A 16,990-nucleotide genomic window follows, 5' to 3' on the forward strand; every position below is an offset into this window, starting at 1 on the left:
AGATTGGTACCTGTGTGTCGATCCGGGACCCCAGCCATATGGCGCGATCTCACTGCAGTTTGTCCCCCTGCAGGAAACCCATGCACCGCAATGAGTCGCGATGTCCACGCGTGCAGAAACTGCAACGGCTAGCATTAGCATGCACCTGGTTAGCACTGGACCGTCTCTGTTTCATGTCTGTTGGCGATCTGCGTGTCCCCATGTCGGCCACGTGAGCTGACGTCCGCTTATCAGCACAGAGCAGCACGGTGCGTGATGCACACTGCTGTCCCACCGCAGACAACCCCCACTCCTGATACTGCGTCAGTCCTTGAATTTAAATGGGGCACACCCCATGGTTCTGAGAGTACTGTCGTTTTTTGGGTTTCAACTCTGATGGGGGGGAGGATGGTGTATGAGGATGGTAGATCCATGCAGAGGGTTCAGCACTGAAGGAGATTGATGACCTGCCATCCAAGGTTCCTCAGGGTCTTGCTGCCTGAGTGTTAATGTGTTTCCCACAGATGTTGCACCCAGTTTCCATTCATCAATTGACGGCAAAAGTCATACACTAAAATGCACTTTCACATTGTATAATGTTCTTGTGTGTGAGTGCGATGTATATATTACATGGTGGGGACCAAATGATAGAAGCCTCTTATTTTGATGTTGTGGGGACCATTTGTCCGGTCCCCACAAGGGGACACTCGATTGTATTAAAATTTATGACAACTGAATGAACGGGATATGGATAGGTGTGTGTGTGTGTGTGTGTGTGTGTGTGTGTGTGTGTGTGTTAGCTTTAGGGTTGTGTCCCCCACAATGTGATTAAAAACCTGTTATTTTGGGACCTATAATTGTGACCATTTTCCAGGTCCCCATAAAGATCTGAGAATACTATGAAAAAAATTAAAAATGCTAAAATGCTAAAATATTTTGTTTGCTTACTTATGGTTAAGGTTAGGGCTGGGTAGGGGGTTAAGGTCGTCATGTTGGGATTAGAGTTTTCCCATAGAAATGAAAGGAGAGTCCCCACAAAGATATAATTACAAACCTGTGTGTGTGTGCATGCTGGTGTGTGTGTGCATGCTGGTGTGTGTGTGTGTGTGTGTGTGTGTGTGTTCCCTTTTGTCAGCTCTGCCTCATGAGGCCCCTCCCCTTCCCAGGTGGTGATCAACTGTGCCATCCCCAAGGGACTGAAGTACAACCAGGCCACGCAGACGTTTCACCAATGGCGCGATGCCCGCCAAGTGTACGGCCTCAACTTCGGCAGTAAGGAGGATGCCAACGTGTTCGCCAGTGCCATGATGCATGCCCTGGAGGTGCTTAACTCGCAGGAAGCGGGTGAGTGGTGGCCTTGTCTGTTAGGACTTTGCGGTGACTGTGAGCATGCTTGGATCTACTTGATCCACAGAATCTACTACTGCAACTTGGCTCAGTCCTCTGTGATTGATTGACTTTGAGCTGCTGATTGGTAAAAACGGACCACAATCCGCTTTTCTGCTCTGCGCTGGTGGCAGTGTTGGTATCTGTCACAGGTTGGTCTGTGCCAACGATTCTCAACCCATGAGTCTGAAAAGGTCGGCGTGGGAAATTTTAGCATTTTAAAACCAGCAAGCTCCTATTCTGATCCTCGATCAGATCTCCCAGCCCCAATCCTAGAATTAATCTATATAAATGGGTCTTGGGCCTGCAACTGCTTAGTGCAAAATGAGTGATTACTCAACCAATCCAGGAAGCCAAACCAAGGATGCTTAATTTAAATTTCACTTACACATCCAATCAGATTTGTGCGATAGGCATTGATTGGTGTAAATTGCAAAGTGCACTGTGTGCTTGATCATAGCATTAATTTAGACCTATACTTGATACTGGGTGGAGATTGCGTTGGCATGGCAAAAATTGGGAGTGCAAAGAAGGTTGAGAAGCACTGGCCTCTGTATTGCTGAGTGGCTATCAGCGGGTTTTGGGGAAAAAAAAAACGACAGCTTGAGGAATTGTCAGCTGGCTACGGTCAATGCTTCCTGGCAGGTAGAGAGGCCAAGCAGAAGACGGGAATAGCAATGAATATATGGGAGAACAAGTGATGGATCTGTGCCTCACGCTTCAGAAACTGCACGTGGGCACCAGCAGGTGCGGCGGATCGCAGTGGCTCGGTCACCAAGTAACATGTGGACCCGCTTAACGTCGGCGGGAACGTCAGTGGTGACTGACCTGATGTCATTCGCCGCAGCGGCGTCACAGCTAATGAGATTTCTGTGACATTGTGTGATTGAGCACAATGCCTGCTTCTTGTTTTTAAAAGAAATGTGATTATAAATCAAATCTCAAGGGCAAGGTGATTTGCCATTAAGTATAAATGTGAAATAAGGCAGGACTGGATTTTATCAAAGTGACGTTTGTGCATTCCACTGTAGGCTCTTCCTAGTGTCCTGTGAACGGATAATCTGTACATAGGGACAAAAAAAATGTAAAAATGTATCGTCCCGTTCCAGTGCCTTGTTTTCAGTTGACGGGGTGAGATCACACTTTTTTTTTTTTTTTTTTCCCCTACAAACTGGTCTGACTGGGAACCCTGGTAGCTCTGGTTATGTCGGCCAGGTGTTTAACGTAATTCCTGCTGAGTGGGCTGTATGTGCAAATGTGCAGAATTCTAAGAAAACCGTGAGACTGAATGAGTTCCCTCTCGTACGTGAAAGGATGGGGGGGCTGCAAATCCAGGTAGAGAAACTGGATGTTCCTTACTGGGGCTGCCCCCCCTCGCTCTCAGATCCTTTGGTTGCGCAGTGTCATGGGGGCCTGTGGAATTTTAGTTTGTGACTGACTCCCTTGGCATGCGAAGCTGCCTGGGTGGGGCTGTAATAGGCAGGGGGGGGTGATGGCTCTTCAGCCTCCGGTCCTCTTCAGGTTATGTTCGTATCATTCCTGCAGTCAAGTTGTTTGCATTGGATACAGACGGGGCATTGTTTAGAAGAAGTGCAGTCTTTTTTTCCCCTTTTGTTTAAATACCTGATCTATTTAAGACGCGGCTTAAAAATTCCCGCATGGGATCTATTTACGGCGTCAGATTTTTAAACAAATGCCATGAACAGAAATGTTCTTGTGGGTTGGGGGAGATGCTGCGGAATGCCGCTGTGCTCCCTGGGTGATGGGTGGCGGATGGAGGATGTGGTTCTGAGGGGATTCCGCTTGGAGGGGGGGGGGTGGGATGGGGGGAGCGAGGATGAGCTTTTTCCTGCTGCACGACTTTTGGGAGCCTCCGTTCTGAGGGCTCCTTGTCGGAGTAGCGCCTGGGCTTCCCGGCTCGGAATCGGCATGTTTTATTGGCCCTGTGCGGCGGTTTGCACACACTTTCCTGTTCCCCCCTGTTATGGAGGTAAACATGAATGATTCCAAGCCTGAGACGGTCACTGCGGAAACATCCCATACATCTGCGCTCTCCCTTCAAAATTCTCCATTTCTCGGTCATGGTTTGGGAAAATTCCTTCCGTCTTTCCCCTTTTGGACCCTGAAGCAGCCTAACGTCGATCCTTTAATTCCCTGATGGGGGATGCGCTTAATTATGCAAATTGCCGGTAATTAAACACTGGCCCGCTCTTAGGCCCTGTATAGGGTTGTCGCCGAGTGCTGTCTGGCCTTTTGTTTTCGGAATAGGCGATATCTTGTCCAGCTGTCACCACTGAGCTCCGGTGTCATTTTCACAGCCCCCCCCCCGTTCCACCTGCCACCCCAGCCCCCCCCCCCCATCTCAGTGCTGGTGTCTGCCTGTTCTGCCCCAGCTTTTCTGCCCCATGAGTGTGTTGGCAGTGTGCACTGACCCCTGCCTCAGGCTGCTTCTGGCCTTAAGCTTTCCTGCTCAACCCCACCCTCCACCACATACACACACATTTCTGATGAAAGTGGGCTGGGTAGTTTCTCTTCCTGTTTTTCCCTCCTTGGCCTCGATTGCTGACTAAGCGTAGCTGCCTCCTTAGTTGTCTGGGCTGTGAGAGATGTGGGCCACTGTGGGCCGGTCCTGCCAGACTGGCCTGAGTGCTCCTGGGGGGGGGGGGGGTGTGGGTCAGGGAGGGTAGGGGAGGCACAGCCGCTGTCCATCTGCATTGGACAGTTTATAGGTGGCGGAGATGGACTCTGCTGTGCTTGGGGTCTCCCCGCCGCAACGCGGTCGCAGGGACGCCGACCTACCCTGCCTGCCATGCTTATTGATCTGGTCGAACATTATTCTAGTTGCATTCTCACATGGAGACGGCATTCCCGGACCAAAACTGGGCCTGACTGGCTGCCTGCGCCTTGTGCATTATGTGACGGCACGGGGGCGGGGCCACGGGGGCGGGGCCATGGGGGCGGGGCCATGGGGGCGGGGCCACGGGGGCACCCAGCTGATCAGTTTCTGGAGTGCCCCCCTCCTCTAGTCACGTGCACTTTTACTCTCATCCCAGACCGGACCAAATCAGACCCGATGTGGTTGCCTTCAGTCTGTACCAGGAGGACAAGCTAGAAGTCATGTCCTCCCCATCTTGAAGAAAAATCCAAGAATCAGCCCAACGTAACAAAAATCCCACTGAAGCCTCGACTTGGGAGGATGGAATGTAGCACAAATCATTGTGGCCGGGGACCGTCCGGGGCCCCTGGCCATCACTCATACACTCATTTTATGTCCAGGGCTGTCATTTTTATTAAACTCGGACTCCTAAGATTCATTAAGATATCCCTGTAAATAATTGTGAATTTGACTCAGAGCGCCAGATCATTATGCTGCCTGTGTAACCGGCTGCGTGTTCAGTACCGTGCTTTGAGCGAGAAGCCTGCCTCTCATTGTAGTTAAAATGGACTAATTGAACACAGTCCTCCAGGGCTTACATTATTGCTTGAGAGATTTCCTGCATTTTTCTTTGTTCTCATGTTGTGTTGAAATGTCAGTCTTCCGCTTTTGACGTTAGATTTTTGTCCTTCAATATAGCTCTTGCTGGCTCTGATTTACACACCGATGGACCTAATCTATAGAAAGGATGCATCTATACAGTGAAACTGATGGTAGTTCTGCTCGAGCTCAAATTGCCCCTTTCCCCTCCCAAAGCCCTCTGCTGGTGGTGGGTGGTATTGCAGGGAATCGGGGAATTCAGTGCGGTTTCGACCTAAGGGATTTTTTTTCTGCTTTCAGCAGGGAATAGATACGCCTGTTCTTTTGTCCCTCGCTACTCCTAACGTGCCATAAATGCCCTCTAGGGTCTGTCCTGCTAGCTCTGGCTTACTTACTGTAGCCGCACAGATCTGCAGTCTTACCGATTACCCCCCCCCCCCCCCCCCCCCCCCGCTTCTCTGTAGCGTGTCACCTGCCGTCAGGGTCGGTAGCCTGACCACATGCAGGTCTGCTCCCCTGTTTTCCGTCCTGGCTAATTTTAGCCTGCAGTCACAGGGCCGGAGTCGGCAATGCCGTCATCGCTGGAGCCAGCCGGCCGCGGGCTTTTCTCTGTGTGATCTTTTTTTAAAATAAGCGCTGTTGCTGGCTGGAGGTAGAGGATGCTCCGGTGGGGGGGTGGGGGTAGGGGGGTTGGGGGCTCGTGTGAAATGCAGTGCCTGGGAGACTGCGTGTGCCTTGTGTGGGAGGCTCTCTATATTTGGATTCCATTAATTCCAGTGTGTGGAAAAAATTATTCGAGTCACGTCGTATTAGTCGTGCCGTCGCACTGCATGCCGTGGCCATTAGGGGGCGCTCTCACAGATCTTCCTTTGACAGACAGCTTGCGGGAGCTGGGTGGTTGCTGGGGATGATGCTGGGCTGAAGCCTGGGAATAGAACAGTGGGAATTTTCGTGTTGATGGGGAGCATGCTTCGCTGTCATTGGCCGACTTCAGTTGGCTGTCGGTCATATCAGTAGTGAAAAAGGAATGACATCTCTCCATTGGGGGGAGGGGGTTTCTCCGTAATACTGGCATTTCCTCATTGTCCTGAACTGTCCCTGTGACAGACCCGTCATTTGCCAGCACACGGATTTGTATGTCACCTGTACGGTATAAATACTTTGTTTTGACATCCTGCTGTCAGCGGGTTACTTACAAACTGTGTTGGATGATAGACCCCCCCCCACCCTCACCCCCGTCAGTCAAGGTGACTCCAAGGCCCAGCATTCCCCCCCCGGTCCACTGTTTGTGTCTATATGTGGTCCCCCCCCCCCCCCAGCTTTGTGATGCTCACTGAAGATGCCCCAGCGAGGCTGTATCCCGGCAGGGTCCCGTCTCGTGACGGCTGGCGCCGTTCCAGCGCCGAAAAGAGCGTGTTTATGCAGCCGTGAGACGCCTGGCATGTTTGTTTACCCACCCCCATCTCTCGTGACACCATGTGACCCTAATTGCATCAACGGCCCAATAAAGGCGAGAGGAAGAACTGCCTGCTGGCCCAGTTTTTGTTTACCAGAGCTGCGTGTTCTTTGACAGTCCTGCAGCCTTTAGCTCGCACCCCTGCCGTCGGTGATCCCCTTAAACGCCAAGACCAAGCTTTGCACCCAGGTCCTCGCAGACATACGCCGATTCTCCGCACAGCCTCTGTCCAGAGGGTGGTGCTCATCCCCTGGTCCCCCGTGCAGCGTTATTGGCTGGCTTGGTGCCTCTCTTGGTTCCGCGGGGCGACACCTCGCGTCCAGGTTCGCAGATCGTACCGTCATGCCTGCGCCGAGGGTCATCCCGGTTTCCTCCTCAGAAGATCAGCCGAGCGGACATCATCCTGAGGAGTGAGTAGCTGTGCTGGGGGGGGTGTGGTCAGGTTCGACGGCTTTCCCTTCGCTCGGCTTAAATTCAGGGGTCGTCGCAGGCTTGTGTTTACATCGGGCTGAAATCATGTAATATGGCCGTCGTACCTGGTTTCTCCCCCGCGTTCCTCACTAATCGCAGCAGACTGTGTGAAATTCATTCGGTCTTATTAGCTGCTGTGTCATTGTCTGGTCGTGTTTTATCGGAGGTAGGGAGAGTTTTCAAGCTTTTTCTGTGTCACTGATAAATATATGCGAACGCTCATCGTTGCTTATAGCGAATGATGCACAGCGTGATCTATCCCAGGCTAATGTGCGAGTTTCATGCCCTAGGGCTGCTTACTGAGCTTTGAGGCTTGAAACATGCTTTCAGAAATGTGACTTGGAGCCCGATGCACTGGTGTGTAACCATGTGCCAGAAGTTTTAGCTGAACTTTCCTAATTGCCGGCACTGAGCTCATGCTGGTAGGGATACCTGACTACAAGTCCCAAGGTCATCTACTGTATATCAATTAAGCCACCTCTCGTTCCCCTTCCTCTAACGGAAGTCTGGGTGTGATTGGTTCTGGCTGTACCATACAGGACCTGCTATTGGATGGCTGCTCTGATTGGCTAGTCCGAGGTCTTCCGCAGGAAGTGTTGTATAGCAACTAATACAGTATACAGTCATACCGTGGTCTCTGCATTTTACCACTTTAAGGGGTCAGAGATGCAGTTATCTGATCTCGGCTCCTTTTTTCTGCGACTGGTTCTGAAGTTTTCCGGCTGCATGTTTCTTGTAAAGCATAATTGTAAACTTTTATTGTTTTTCTGCTAAGTGAGTTATCCAACGAAACATTGATTCCGTCATTCAGTTCATTATATGGATGGATTCAGGGGCGGGGTGGGGGTGTGGGGGTTGTAGTTCCTGGGATGAGACGGTCCAGGATTAGGGCTGCTGGGTGGCCAGAATAAACCAGTTTCCCAGTTTGTGTTTCGCACCCTATCTCTGAGCAGACCTCCTTTTATTAGGTGGCAGCCTCCTGCCTTGGGGGGGGGGGGGGGGGGGGGCTCTGCAGGAATTCATCTCACCCCTCCCCCCCCCCACCAAGCTGCGTGTCATGTGCTGTTCCTGCGCCAGGTGGGCGACGAACGGGAAGCTGTCGTCTTTCGACAGGCCGACCAGGAGGGCTCGCTTCTCTGAGGGTTACGGTCTATTAAGGAATGGCCTTGAGGGACTAGAACACACCCTGTTCTGGTGCGATTTAAGTGAAACAGGGCTGGTCCATAAAGGTAGACGAGGCAGTAGATTAAAAGTTACTTGTTTCATAATTTAATGAGTGTTATCTCCATACATTTTTATTTTTTTTTGGCCACCCGCGACTGCTTGAGTATTATTTTACTCCTTTGACCGGGATAGAATGATCTTTAAATCCCCATCTTGAAATCTGAAGGCTTCTCCCTCAGCTCCTAGCAATGTCCCGCGATCCAATGACGCAGCCAAAACCAGCTCCTTTCGGCATGGCACATCTGTGGGCGCGGACGGGTCCGGGCTGGAAGGCGCTGTGACGCGCAGGAGACCGAGGAGGGGGGGTGCTAACGGAAATACCGATCAGCGCAAATGCACATAGCCCCCAGCGTGACCGCTGTATTTTTTAGGGGTCTTGATCAGCCGCGCTCCCTATATAGTCGTCGTAATTAGAGTGTTTCCTCTAGGCCTTAATTGGGATTTTCTGTAATGCATATAAAATAAAATAAAAAAAATAAATAAAAAATTAAAAACAGCCGGAAAAGGCAGAAGACGGAGCTGAAGTGTGACCCAGTTCAGCTGCCGCCGTTGGCGCCTGACAGCTTCGCTGCGTTTGCTGTTACGCCATCCGGGCTGGTTTTGGAAGGTGGGGGCGGTTTTATTTTTAAACGGCCCTCGCCATTCACAACTTTTTCCGCTGCTGCCCGTCGCAGAGTCGTGCAGCCTCCGGGGGAACATGCCGGATCTCCGGGCGAACACAACGCCCGGGTCCACGCGAGTCGTCACACATCGAGCGACGATGGTCCTAATGATATTCCAAGAAAAGGATGATTTCCCCCCCCCCCCCTTCTCAATCCTGCTGGGTGGCAGTGTTTCCGTTTCCGGGGGACCGTCCTGCTCCGCATTTGAAGGACGACGCTGGATAGTGTCTTCGGTCCCGCAAGCCGTGCAGGGAAGCCGCCAGGAGGCTTTGGCCAGGCCTGGGTGTAATTTCACTCCCGGCTTCCTCGCACCTGCCTCCCTCAGCAGCTCTCGACACCCCCCCCCCCCCGCCCCCAGGGTGCGCCGACCCTGTAACCTTCTCATGTCCTAATGGATCGATACTGTCGCATCCACCTCGGGAGACCGAGGCGAGATCATATTCCCCGTCGTCGTCTCCTCCTCGGCGGGTGACAGCTTGCCACCGCGCAAAGGGACTGAATCGGGTGGTTTTGCGGTGACCGATGCAGGGTGACAGACTTCTGGTGACTCTGCCAGTCTGCCTCCCACCAGACCTCCTGTCAGACTTGTTAGCGCTTCACAGCTCAGAAGGATTCCTTAGGAGGGACTTACTCAAGGGTAACACATATGGAGGGTACAGGTTGGGTGTGGCCATGACCAACAGGGGGCGATGGCGAGTTACTACCGTGGCCCTGCTAAAATCCCCCCCCCCCGGCTGCTATTTGCGGCATGAATAATTGATCACAGCTAGGAGGAGCTCTAACCGCTGTGGGGGGGCGGCTGAGGCTGCTCCTCTTCATCCGCACGCAACCCCCCGGATCCGCCCTGACTGGTACGCCCTCTCCGATGCTACTATGGACCTGAATGCTACCCGCTGTGACACTGTGGGTGGACTTGGAGGGACGGCGGCGCCCCCCAGCTGCCCAGGGGCGCTGTGGAACTACATGTGTTGCCAGAAGAGGGCCAAGGGGACGGCTTTCCCGCGTAGGTCCTGCCTCTCGGCCACACCGTTCTGGCGATTCTTAGCGCTGCCTTGATTCTGCGTAACCGTCCATCAGATTCTCTCTCTCTGCCTGTGGAGACTCTTCTCCTCCATGGCTTCCTGATTGATGCAGTTTCCGTTTTTAGCAGGTTGATCTCGCAGATTTTTGATTGCAATATCAATCATTGTATCTTTCGTACGCTTGATGTAATTTAAAGGGGAAGCGATGCCTGCGAACTTCAGCTTTTGATTGTGCTGGCTTGTTGGACCATTTTGGTCCCAAATATCTAAACTGTTCTGGTGTGTGTGTGTGTGTGTGTGTGTGTGTGTGTGTGTGTGTGTGTGTGTGTGTGTGTGTGTGTTTTTTTGGTTTTTTTTTGGGGGGAGGGTGATCTAAGGTAAGTGTAAAATGGATCTGTCAGTTCCTTAAACTGTAACGATATTCTTCTTCCATCCAGGCCTTACTTGTGATGGAAAGGGTTCTGCTAGGGCCAAAGGTTGGAGATTTTTTTTTTTTTTAACTCATCCCAAGAGCCTTAAGTCCTGATTGGCATGTGATGTCATCAAAGAGTCTGGACTACATTACCTTAGTGTGATCATTTCTAATATCTAGTTACCTAGATCTGGAAGTGTCTTTGTGAGAATAGTTCTGCATGGAGCCTGGTGACCTTCCAGTGCTGCGTTCGTCCCACCTAATCATGATGATTCGTCGGGCTGTTTTTGTGTCCTCTGCTGGGGGTGCCTGATCAGAGGGCTTGCTTTCCCAGGTGGACGCGGAAGGTGGCTGCCGCTCACATCTGTCATTCCGCAGTGGAGCCCTGAGAAAAAACAGGAAGCGTGACGCTGAGCAGGTGTCCCGGCTGCCGCGCAGGGCTCACTGTGGGAGGTGTGGAAAGTCCCCATGTCTCCTTGGTGAACAGAGCCCTATTATCCAGTCAGAGTGCCCGGGGCTCCTGCGTGGGCCTCTGCCGTTCCGTGTGGGACTCCCAGGCTTCTCCGCTTCCCATGTCAGGAAGCTGGCAGCACATAATAATTAACAGGCCGCGATACCAACCCCAGCCGGCGTTGGGAAAACGACGGGATGGCAGTTCACGGTTGCTTGGGAAATGTCACAGAAACGCCAGCGTTTTTGCGGAAGAGGGATCGCCGGCAGGTGCTGGCAGCCGTTTCGTGGATGCTGAGCATCCCCTCACGTTCCCCAGGGGCACCTAACACCCTCAGAAGTGCCTGCTGTTTCTGCCCTAGCCTAGGCACCCAGCTCGCCGTTCGTGCTGATGTCACTCAGTGTTTCTGTGCCAAGGAAGGTGCCACCTCTATTGTTAAACGGCCCCCCTGTAAAGTCTGCGCTATTCCTACTACTGTTCTACTCCTCTCCACCATCTCTGACCAACTGCCTTACTCAGAATGTCCCACATCGGTAATTAACCCTCTGGAGCTCTAGGAATCCTAATCTCGTGCTGCTTACGGCTTACAGTCGAAAGCGTGCCAGTCGTTTTGTTCAGTCCATTGTACGTTTGCCAAATCTGGACCCTTTCCTGCCTACAATTGGGTCACAGTCTCTCGGATATTTTGGGCAGATTGTTTTGTTTGTAGTTTTGTTTGGTCTGTATAAATGTTCAGGCACCTTTTGTCGCTTCCCTATTTTTAAAAACTGTCTGTGCCAGTTACACGATTTCCCAGCTAAGCTGCAGGAAACCTAGTCTGCTGCTCTCACTGATAACCGGAGCTGTATCTTTTATTGCCGGGGGTGTGCCAGGTTTCTTGTTCGGCCCGTGCACATCTGCCAAATCGAGACTCGGCATGTCCGACTGAATGAACTTGACTGAAACGTCCTAATCGGCGCAAGAGGGATCTTCAGCCCACGGGAGGATGATGAACTCGGTCTTCCTCTGTAGACCAAACATTTGTATGGCTGTTAATATGTACACTCTCCCAGCATTGCTACACCACGGAGCTTAACAGATCATTTAGCCTTAACGGTGGTGAAGATTACAGTGAGGTTGTTTATTACGTTCGCTTGCTTACCCGTTGGTCTGCCAAGAGCAGCTTGCAGTGGTTTACGTTATTAGTACTGATATTGTTATTGGAGACATTCAGGTTAAGTACTGGGCTCTGGGGTAAAACACTGATCCCCTTGCTGGTGTTTCAGCTTGCAGGATGGATATTTCACCTCTTTGTCCTTTGTTGTTCTGTGTGGGAAGCCCCTGTGTGCACCTCACCTGAGCCGGACGTTAATTAGAGCTTTGTATCTCCCCCTATAGGCCCCACGTTGCCAAGGCCGACCACTCAGGTACAGAATGGGCCGTCGCCAGAGGAGCTTGAAATGCAGCGGAGGTAAGTCGACCTTGAGTTTCCGACCTGGCCGGCGGGCAGGCTGTTACCGCGGTGCCGTCTCCGCCTACATTCGGGTCGGAGTCTTCTGGATATTTTGAGCAGTCGTTTGTTTTAAGTTCTTGTTGGTCGATTTATAAATGTTCAGGTATATTTGGTGCTAAAAACGGTAGTCTGTTACGCAACTATCAAGCTACGCGTGCAGGCAGATGAACCTCCGGCTGCCTAAAGCACCAGGTTTGGCTGGATTTTGGCATTTTCCCCAGCAAGAGGCCCTACTGATGTGACTTTTTGAGCTTGTTTGTGCCCAGAAGGGCTTTTGGTGGAGCTGTTCTGGGTTTGCGCTTTAACGAGTCATCGACACAGCAGATTTTTCTCATCCGGGTTTCTCAATCACCATGCCATCTGGTGGTATGAAGCTGTCAGGCCCTTGCAGCTGCTGCCAGGGAGGTAACAGCTGGACTTGTTTGAGGTGGCATTTTCCCAGCTCCCGTAGTGTGCTGGGTGAAATCCTTTTGAAAGCCCCACAGACCAAATTTAATTTCTGTATGTTTAGTCACTGGCTCAAACAAGACTGGCTCCCTTTCTTATTCCTCAAAGAAAGTTCTGGAGATGTTGAATGAAGAGGCCAGTTTAAGTGGCATGATTTCAAACCAAGGATGCAAAAAAAATCGCCTTGTGCTCTATATCAGCGCCCTCTTAAACATGACGTCTTGAAGCACATGTCGTACGTTCACATACGTTCTGGCAGTGAGAGGGCGGAGGGCAGGGCACAGCACAGTGATGGTGCACCTGAAGACTGATCTGGGATCAGCTTACCTCCTATTCCGCCTGCCCGCGATGACTTAACTGACAGCAAGGACAAGGACAGCAGTGCTGTGTGACTGTGTAGGAAGTCTGGGGGAAAATGATTTCTGGGGTCAGCTTGTATGTTGACCTCTGAGGTTGAGTTAACTTTTGAATTTAACTTGCGAGTTAAATTTTTACCGAAAGCAGATGCTATAAGGGTACTAAAAATCCCCCTGCTCCCTGCCCCCCACCCCCAAATAAAATTCCTGTAATGCAGGCCAGAACATAACACACAACTGACAGCTGGATTTGAGAAAGCTACGGGGGGGGGGGGGGGGGGGTGTTTATTTCATGTGATTTGTTGACCTCGTGTGTCTGTACAGTACTCCAATGTCAGAAAGATGTAAATTTGCCCCATGACTCGGGGTAAAATCATATTACTATGCTGCTGCACTTGTACCAGCTGCTGCTTGTCATGTCAGCCCAGGGTGCGTCTCAGTGTCGTGATTTAAGGGGTCAGTTCTCCCCCCCCCCCCCCCCCCCACCCCCGGCAGCTCCACATTAGTGACGTCTTTCTTCTGAAACCTAGGAGGGGGGAGTCAGGGTATCCCGGTCTCCGTGGTCAAGGTGGTTCTGTCGCGCTCAAGTTGTCGACCATCTGAAATGAGAGACCCACAAACTGTTTTAGTTGTGGACGTAAATAGTTTAGGTTCGGTTAAGTGAGGTTGGTTCAGAGCCGCGTGACGCGTCTCCTCGGAACCACAAATTCCCAGAGGACACTGCAAAGCCAGCGGTTTTATTTTTAACAGTCGCAGGCTCGCGGCTGCTTAGAAGAGCCGCTGAGATGCTGCGTCTCTAGACTGGAAATCTCCTCCCCAGATGAGCTTGGGGTTGATGGCCACACCACCATAGTAGGTATTAACCTGATGTTTAGTTTGAGTCTCACAGAGCTTTCGTCTTTAAGTGCTCCTTATATGGCATTGGCAGCTAACCTTTGGAGTTTGGGGGCGGGTGGGGGGCTTACAAATCCTTCAAAGAATGTGCGTTTGTGGGTTTTTTTTTCTCCCCCCCCCCCCATTCTTTTTGAGCTCCCCACACCTGTGGTAACGGCAGCCATATTTAGCCATTACCAGTCAATGAAACATGCCGCATTCTCAGGGCCTGATGTCATCGCAGGCCAGGAATTCGATTCAGCCGTCAGAAATGTGCCACCCTGAGTCTTTGTCAAAGCCTTGTTACTGTTGGGGAAACTCTGCGGCGGCGTAGTACTGACCTCTAAGTGTGCATTTTCCGGCCCAAAGTCGCATATATTCACGAGAACCCTTTCCATAGTGATTTAAGGTTAGTTGTTGAGAGCTGGTGAGATGTTCGGGAAGCCTCGCTGCTGTTCCACATGTCTGACCTGTGTCAGAGGCCTTCTTGCATCTCCTTGGAAGAAACTGCAGTCTGGATGCCTTTGTTTTTAGAACATCCTTCTGGCGCTCCCCATGAGGTCTGCCTGAGTGTCAGTGGCACGCCCCCCCCCCCCACCCCCCCGGTTTCATAGCCGTCGCTCTGCATGCTCCTCGTCCTTCTCCGCCATCCCAGTGAAGGCCCAGAGGTCTGGGCAGCCTCTGGCTCCATTCACCAGTGCAGGGAAGCCTCTTGTGGCCTGAACGTGATCGGTGCTCTCCAGGGCTACAGGAATTGTGTGTGTGTGTGTGTGTGTGTGTGTGTGTGTGTGTGTGTGTGTGTGTGTGTGTGTGTGTGTGTGTGCGCTCGCCCTCGAGCTTCTACACACATCTCTCTCTCTCCCTCCCCATGCGTGGGCGCATAGCCCTGAGTCTGCTTTTGGCTGCAAACACAAGCGACTTGGTCTGTGCTTTTTGCATTTTTCAGGATCCTGATCGAAGGCTCCTCCCTGCTCTGTCACCCCCCCCCCCCCCCCCCACAAATGATATCAGGATTCTCCATTCAGCACAACTTTTAGGGTTCTAGTCTGCGCCCCTCACCTATTGCTCACATAGCCCGCTTAATCACGTTCGTTTGGCTGCCCAGTTTATGCACGTTACATTTCAGTAATTTAATCTTTCCTTCGATATCTCTCATTATGCCTTATGCAGGATTAAGTGGTGTGGGGGGGGGGGGGGGGGGGTGGGGTGGGTTCATCCGCTTTGCACTTTTAATTTGTTATGGAAGTTCCTAGCAGCTGGACCAGCGTTTGTAAATCCCGACCAAAATGGATACAGTGCATTAAAATAATGAATCATCTTCCTGATTGGCCCAAAATGTAAGAATGTGTGCCTGTGGATTGGCCAGAAAGCCAGGCAGCCAGTACCTGATTGGGTAACACACGGCAGGTGGTGTGACAGGCGTGTATATAAATAGCCCGTATGAGACCAGTGAGACTGGTTGTCTGCCGCTGTTGCCTTGAAGCACATCTGTCAGGTTTCCAGCCCTTGTAGCTGAAACCAAGTCATTGGTGGAGACTTGCTACTAACCAGCCCCCTTCCCTTTTCCACACAGTAGCTAATCTGTCATCTGCTATTCTGTTATCTGTTCCTGGTACCAGAAATGCCTTGCAGCACTGTGTGTGTGTGTGGGGCACTAAAGTATTACACTTTTGAAGATGCCCCTAGTGGCTGACTGGCACAATGCGCGTTAATTACAGTGTTAGTAGCAGAGGGGGTGGAGATCAGACAAGGCCTGCTGCAGCACCTTAGGATGTCTTTAGGAGGAACTGGCCTACATTTCCAGCAGGTTTAGTGTCTGTACCGTGACAGATCGTACTGGTTTGGTTGTTGCCATTGTTGTGCGCTCTCCCGCCTTGTCATCGAGGGTTGGACACTAGAAGTGTGCATCTCCCCCCTCAGACAACACGATACACATCTAGATGCATGATAAGTTATTTGATATGCTTTGATTTGGCTCTGATTTGGATACGATTTACGTCAATTTATTGAAGGTTCCCACTTTGTTTCTCAGAATTTGTCCTAATTTTGGTTTCTGAAAAACCACTGGTAATTCTAGGTAACTGAATTTAAGATATTTCCATAAAAATGTTAGTGAGAGTGGTACAGTAACTATATTATGATTGTTATATTATGCCTCAAGACATCAGTTTCCTTCTAAATCTGAACCAGGTTTTGGGTTTTGAATCCCTAGATATATTGTAAATAATCAAGTTTTTCCTTGAACCCCTTGTTCCGTTGCTTTGTCTTGGGAGATGATTGATAGCCTCTTGGCCGTAAAACAGAACCTTTTCTCGCAGCATATTTCATACAGGAGAAGTTGGGTTTGTGACTGTGAGAACCTAGAACCTGAATGTAGTTTAACCCGAGTTGCTACATTGAAATATGCAGCAGCATAAATGGTTCATGTGGAATAATAAGTTATGTAAGGCGCTTGGCCTTAAAGCATCTGCTCGGATGACGGCGAGGAATCCACCTCCTTGCCTGTTTCGTCTGGCTTGCCGCTGCAGAGACGGATCACATCAAACGGGTCTTTTTAGGCCCGGAAAAAAAGTCGAGCGTAATGGGAAGGCATTCCGGTCTAGGCCACGTGCTGCCTTTGCTCCCTTAGCAACCGTTCCCCTGGCAACGGGTGTCAGAAACGAAGATGCCAGGAAACGGAGCCACAGCCCCTGCCACATCTTTCTAAGCCCTTTCTTCTCTCTTGGAGAGGTGGGACTTGAGGAAAGTTACCTTTTGGTTGGTTCTGCAGATCCCGGTCATTTTTCACATTTCAGTGGTTAACCAGCAGAATACTTTTGTTGTGTTTTTTTTGAGACAATATTTAGTTCATCAGTTTGGGAAATCAGAACACACTTCTGAGAATTCTCCAAGGGTCATTTGCATCTTCTGACACACGACACCGTCTCTCAGCTGCTCTTTGAATGTGGAATTTGCTATGTCACATCAGCGAGTCTGATGTGAGGTTTGCATGTGTTCTCCGTTTCGGGCTTCTATTGTGTGTATAAAGGGATCCGGGGCGGCCAATCAGATGCCAGTCATGCCAAGCGGAGCCATCTGTGTCACCCTGGCAGACTCCGTGTGACATCAGTCATTTGGCGTCCTCCCTGACAGTCGCCGTGGTAGCCCTGGGGGGCAGGCAGGGTGCTCTCCGAGCCTCGAGGCCAAGCCGGGTAGAGCTCAGCGTTTAAGGAAGGTGGAAGAATGTCTCCTGCCTTTGTCCTTCTCCTGGCAGACTGAACATAACCACATCTGGTCTGCTTCGT

At 51.1% G+C, this 16,990-nt stretch overlaps 1 protein-coding gene across 1 annotated transcript in view; it reads left to right on the forward strand.

Annotated features, from left to right (window-relative positions):
- Nucleotides 1–1,128: 1,128 nt before the first annotated feature.
- The window catches only part of enah (ENAH actin regulator), a gene marked incomplete at its 5' end in the record, with an annotated part of 32,008 nt that continues 16,146 nt past the window's right edge, over nt 1,129–16,990 (forward strand). The window contains 2 exon segments of the mRNA XM_049004610.1: nt 1,129–1,323; nt 11,916–11,988. Coding sequence (XP_048860567.1) covers nt 1,129–1,323; nt 11,916–11,988 — 268 coding nt within the window.

The sequence above is a fragment of the Brienomyrus brachyistius genome, unplaced genomic scaffold, assembly GCF_023856365.1.
Source record: "Brienomyrus brachyistius isolate T26 unplaced genomic scaffold, BBRACH_0.4 scaffold113, whole genome shotgun sequence".
Taxonomy (NCBI): Eukaryota; Metazoa; Chordata; class Actinopteri; order Osteoglossiformes; family Mormyridae; genus Brienomyrus; species Brienomyrus brachyistius.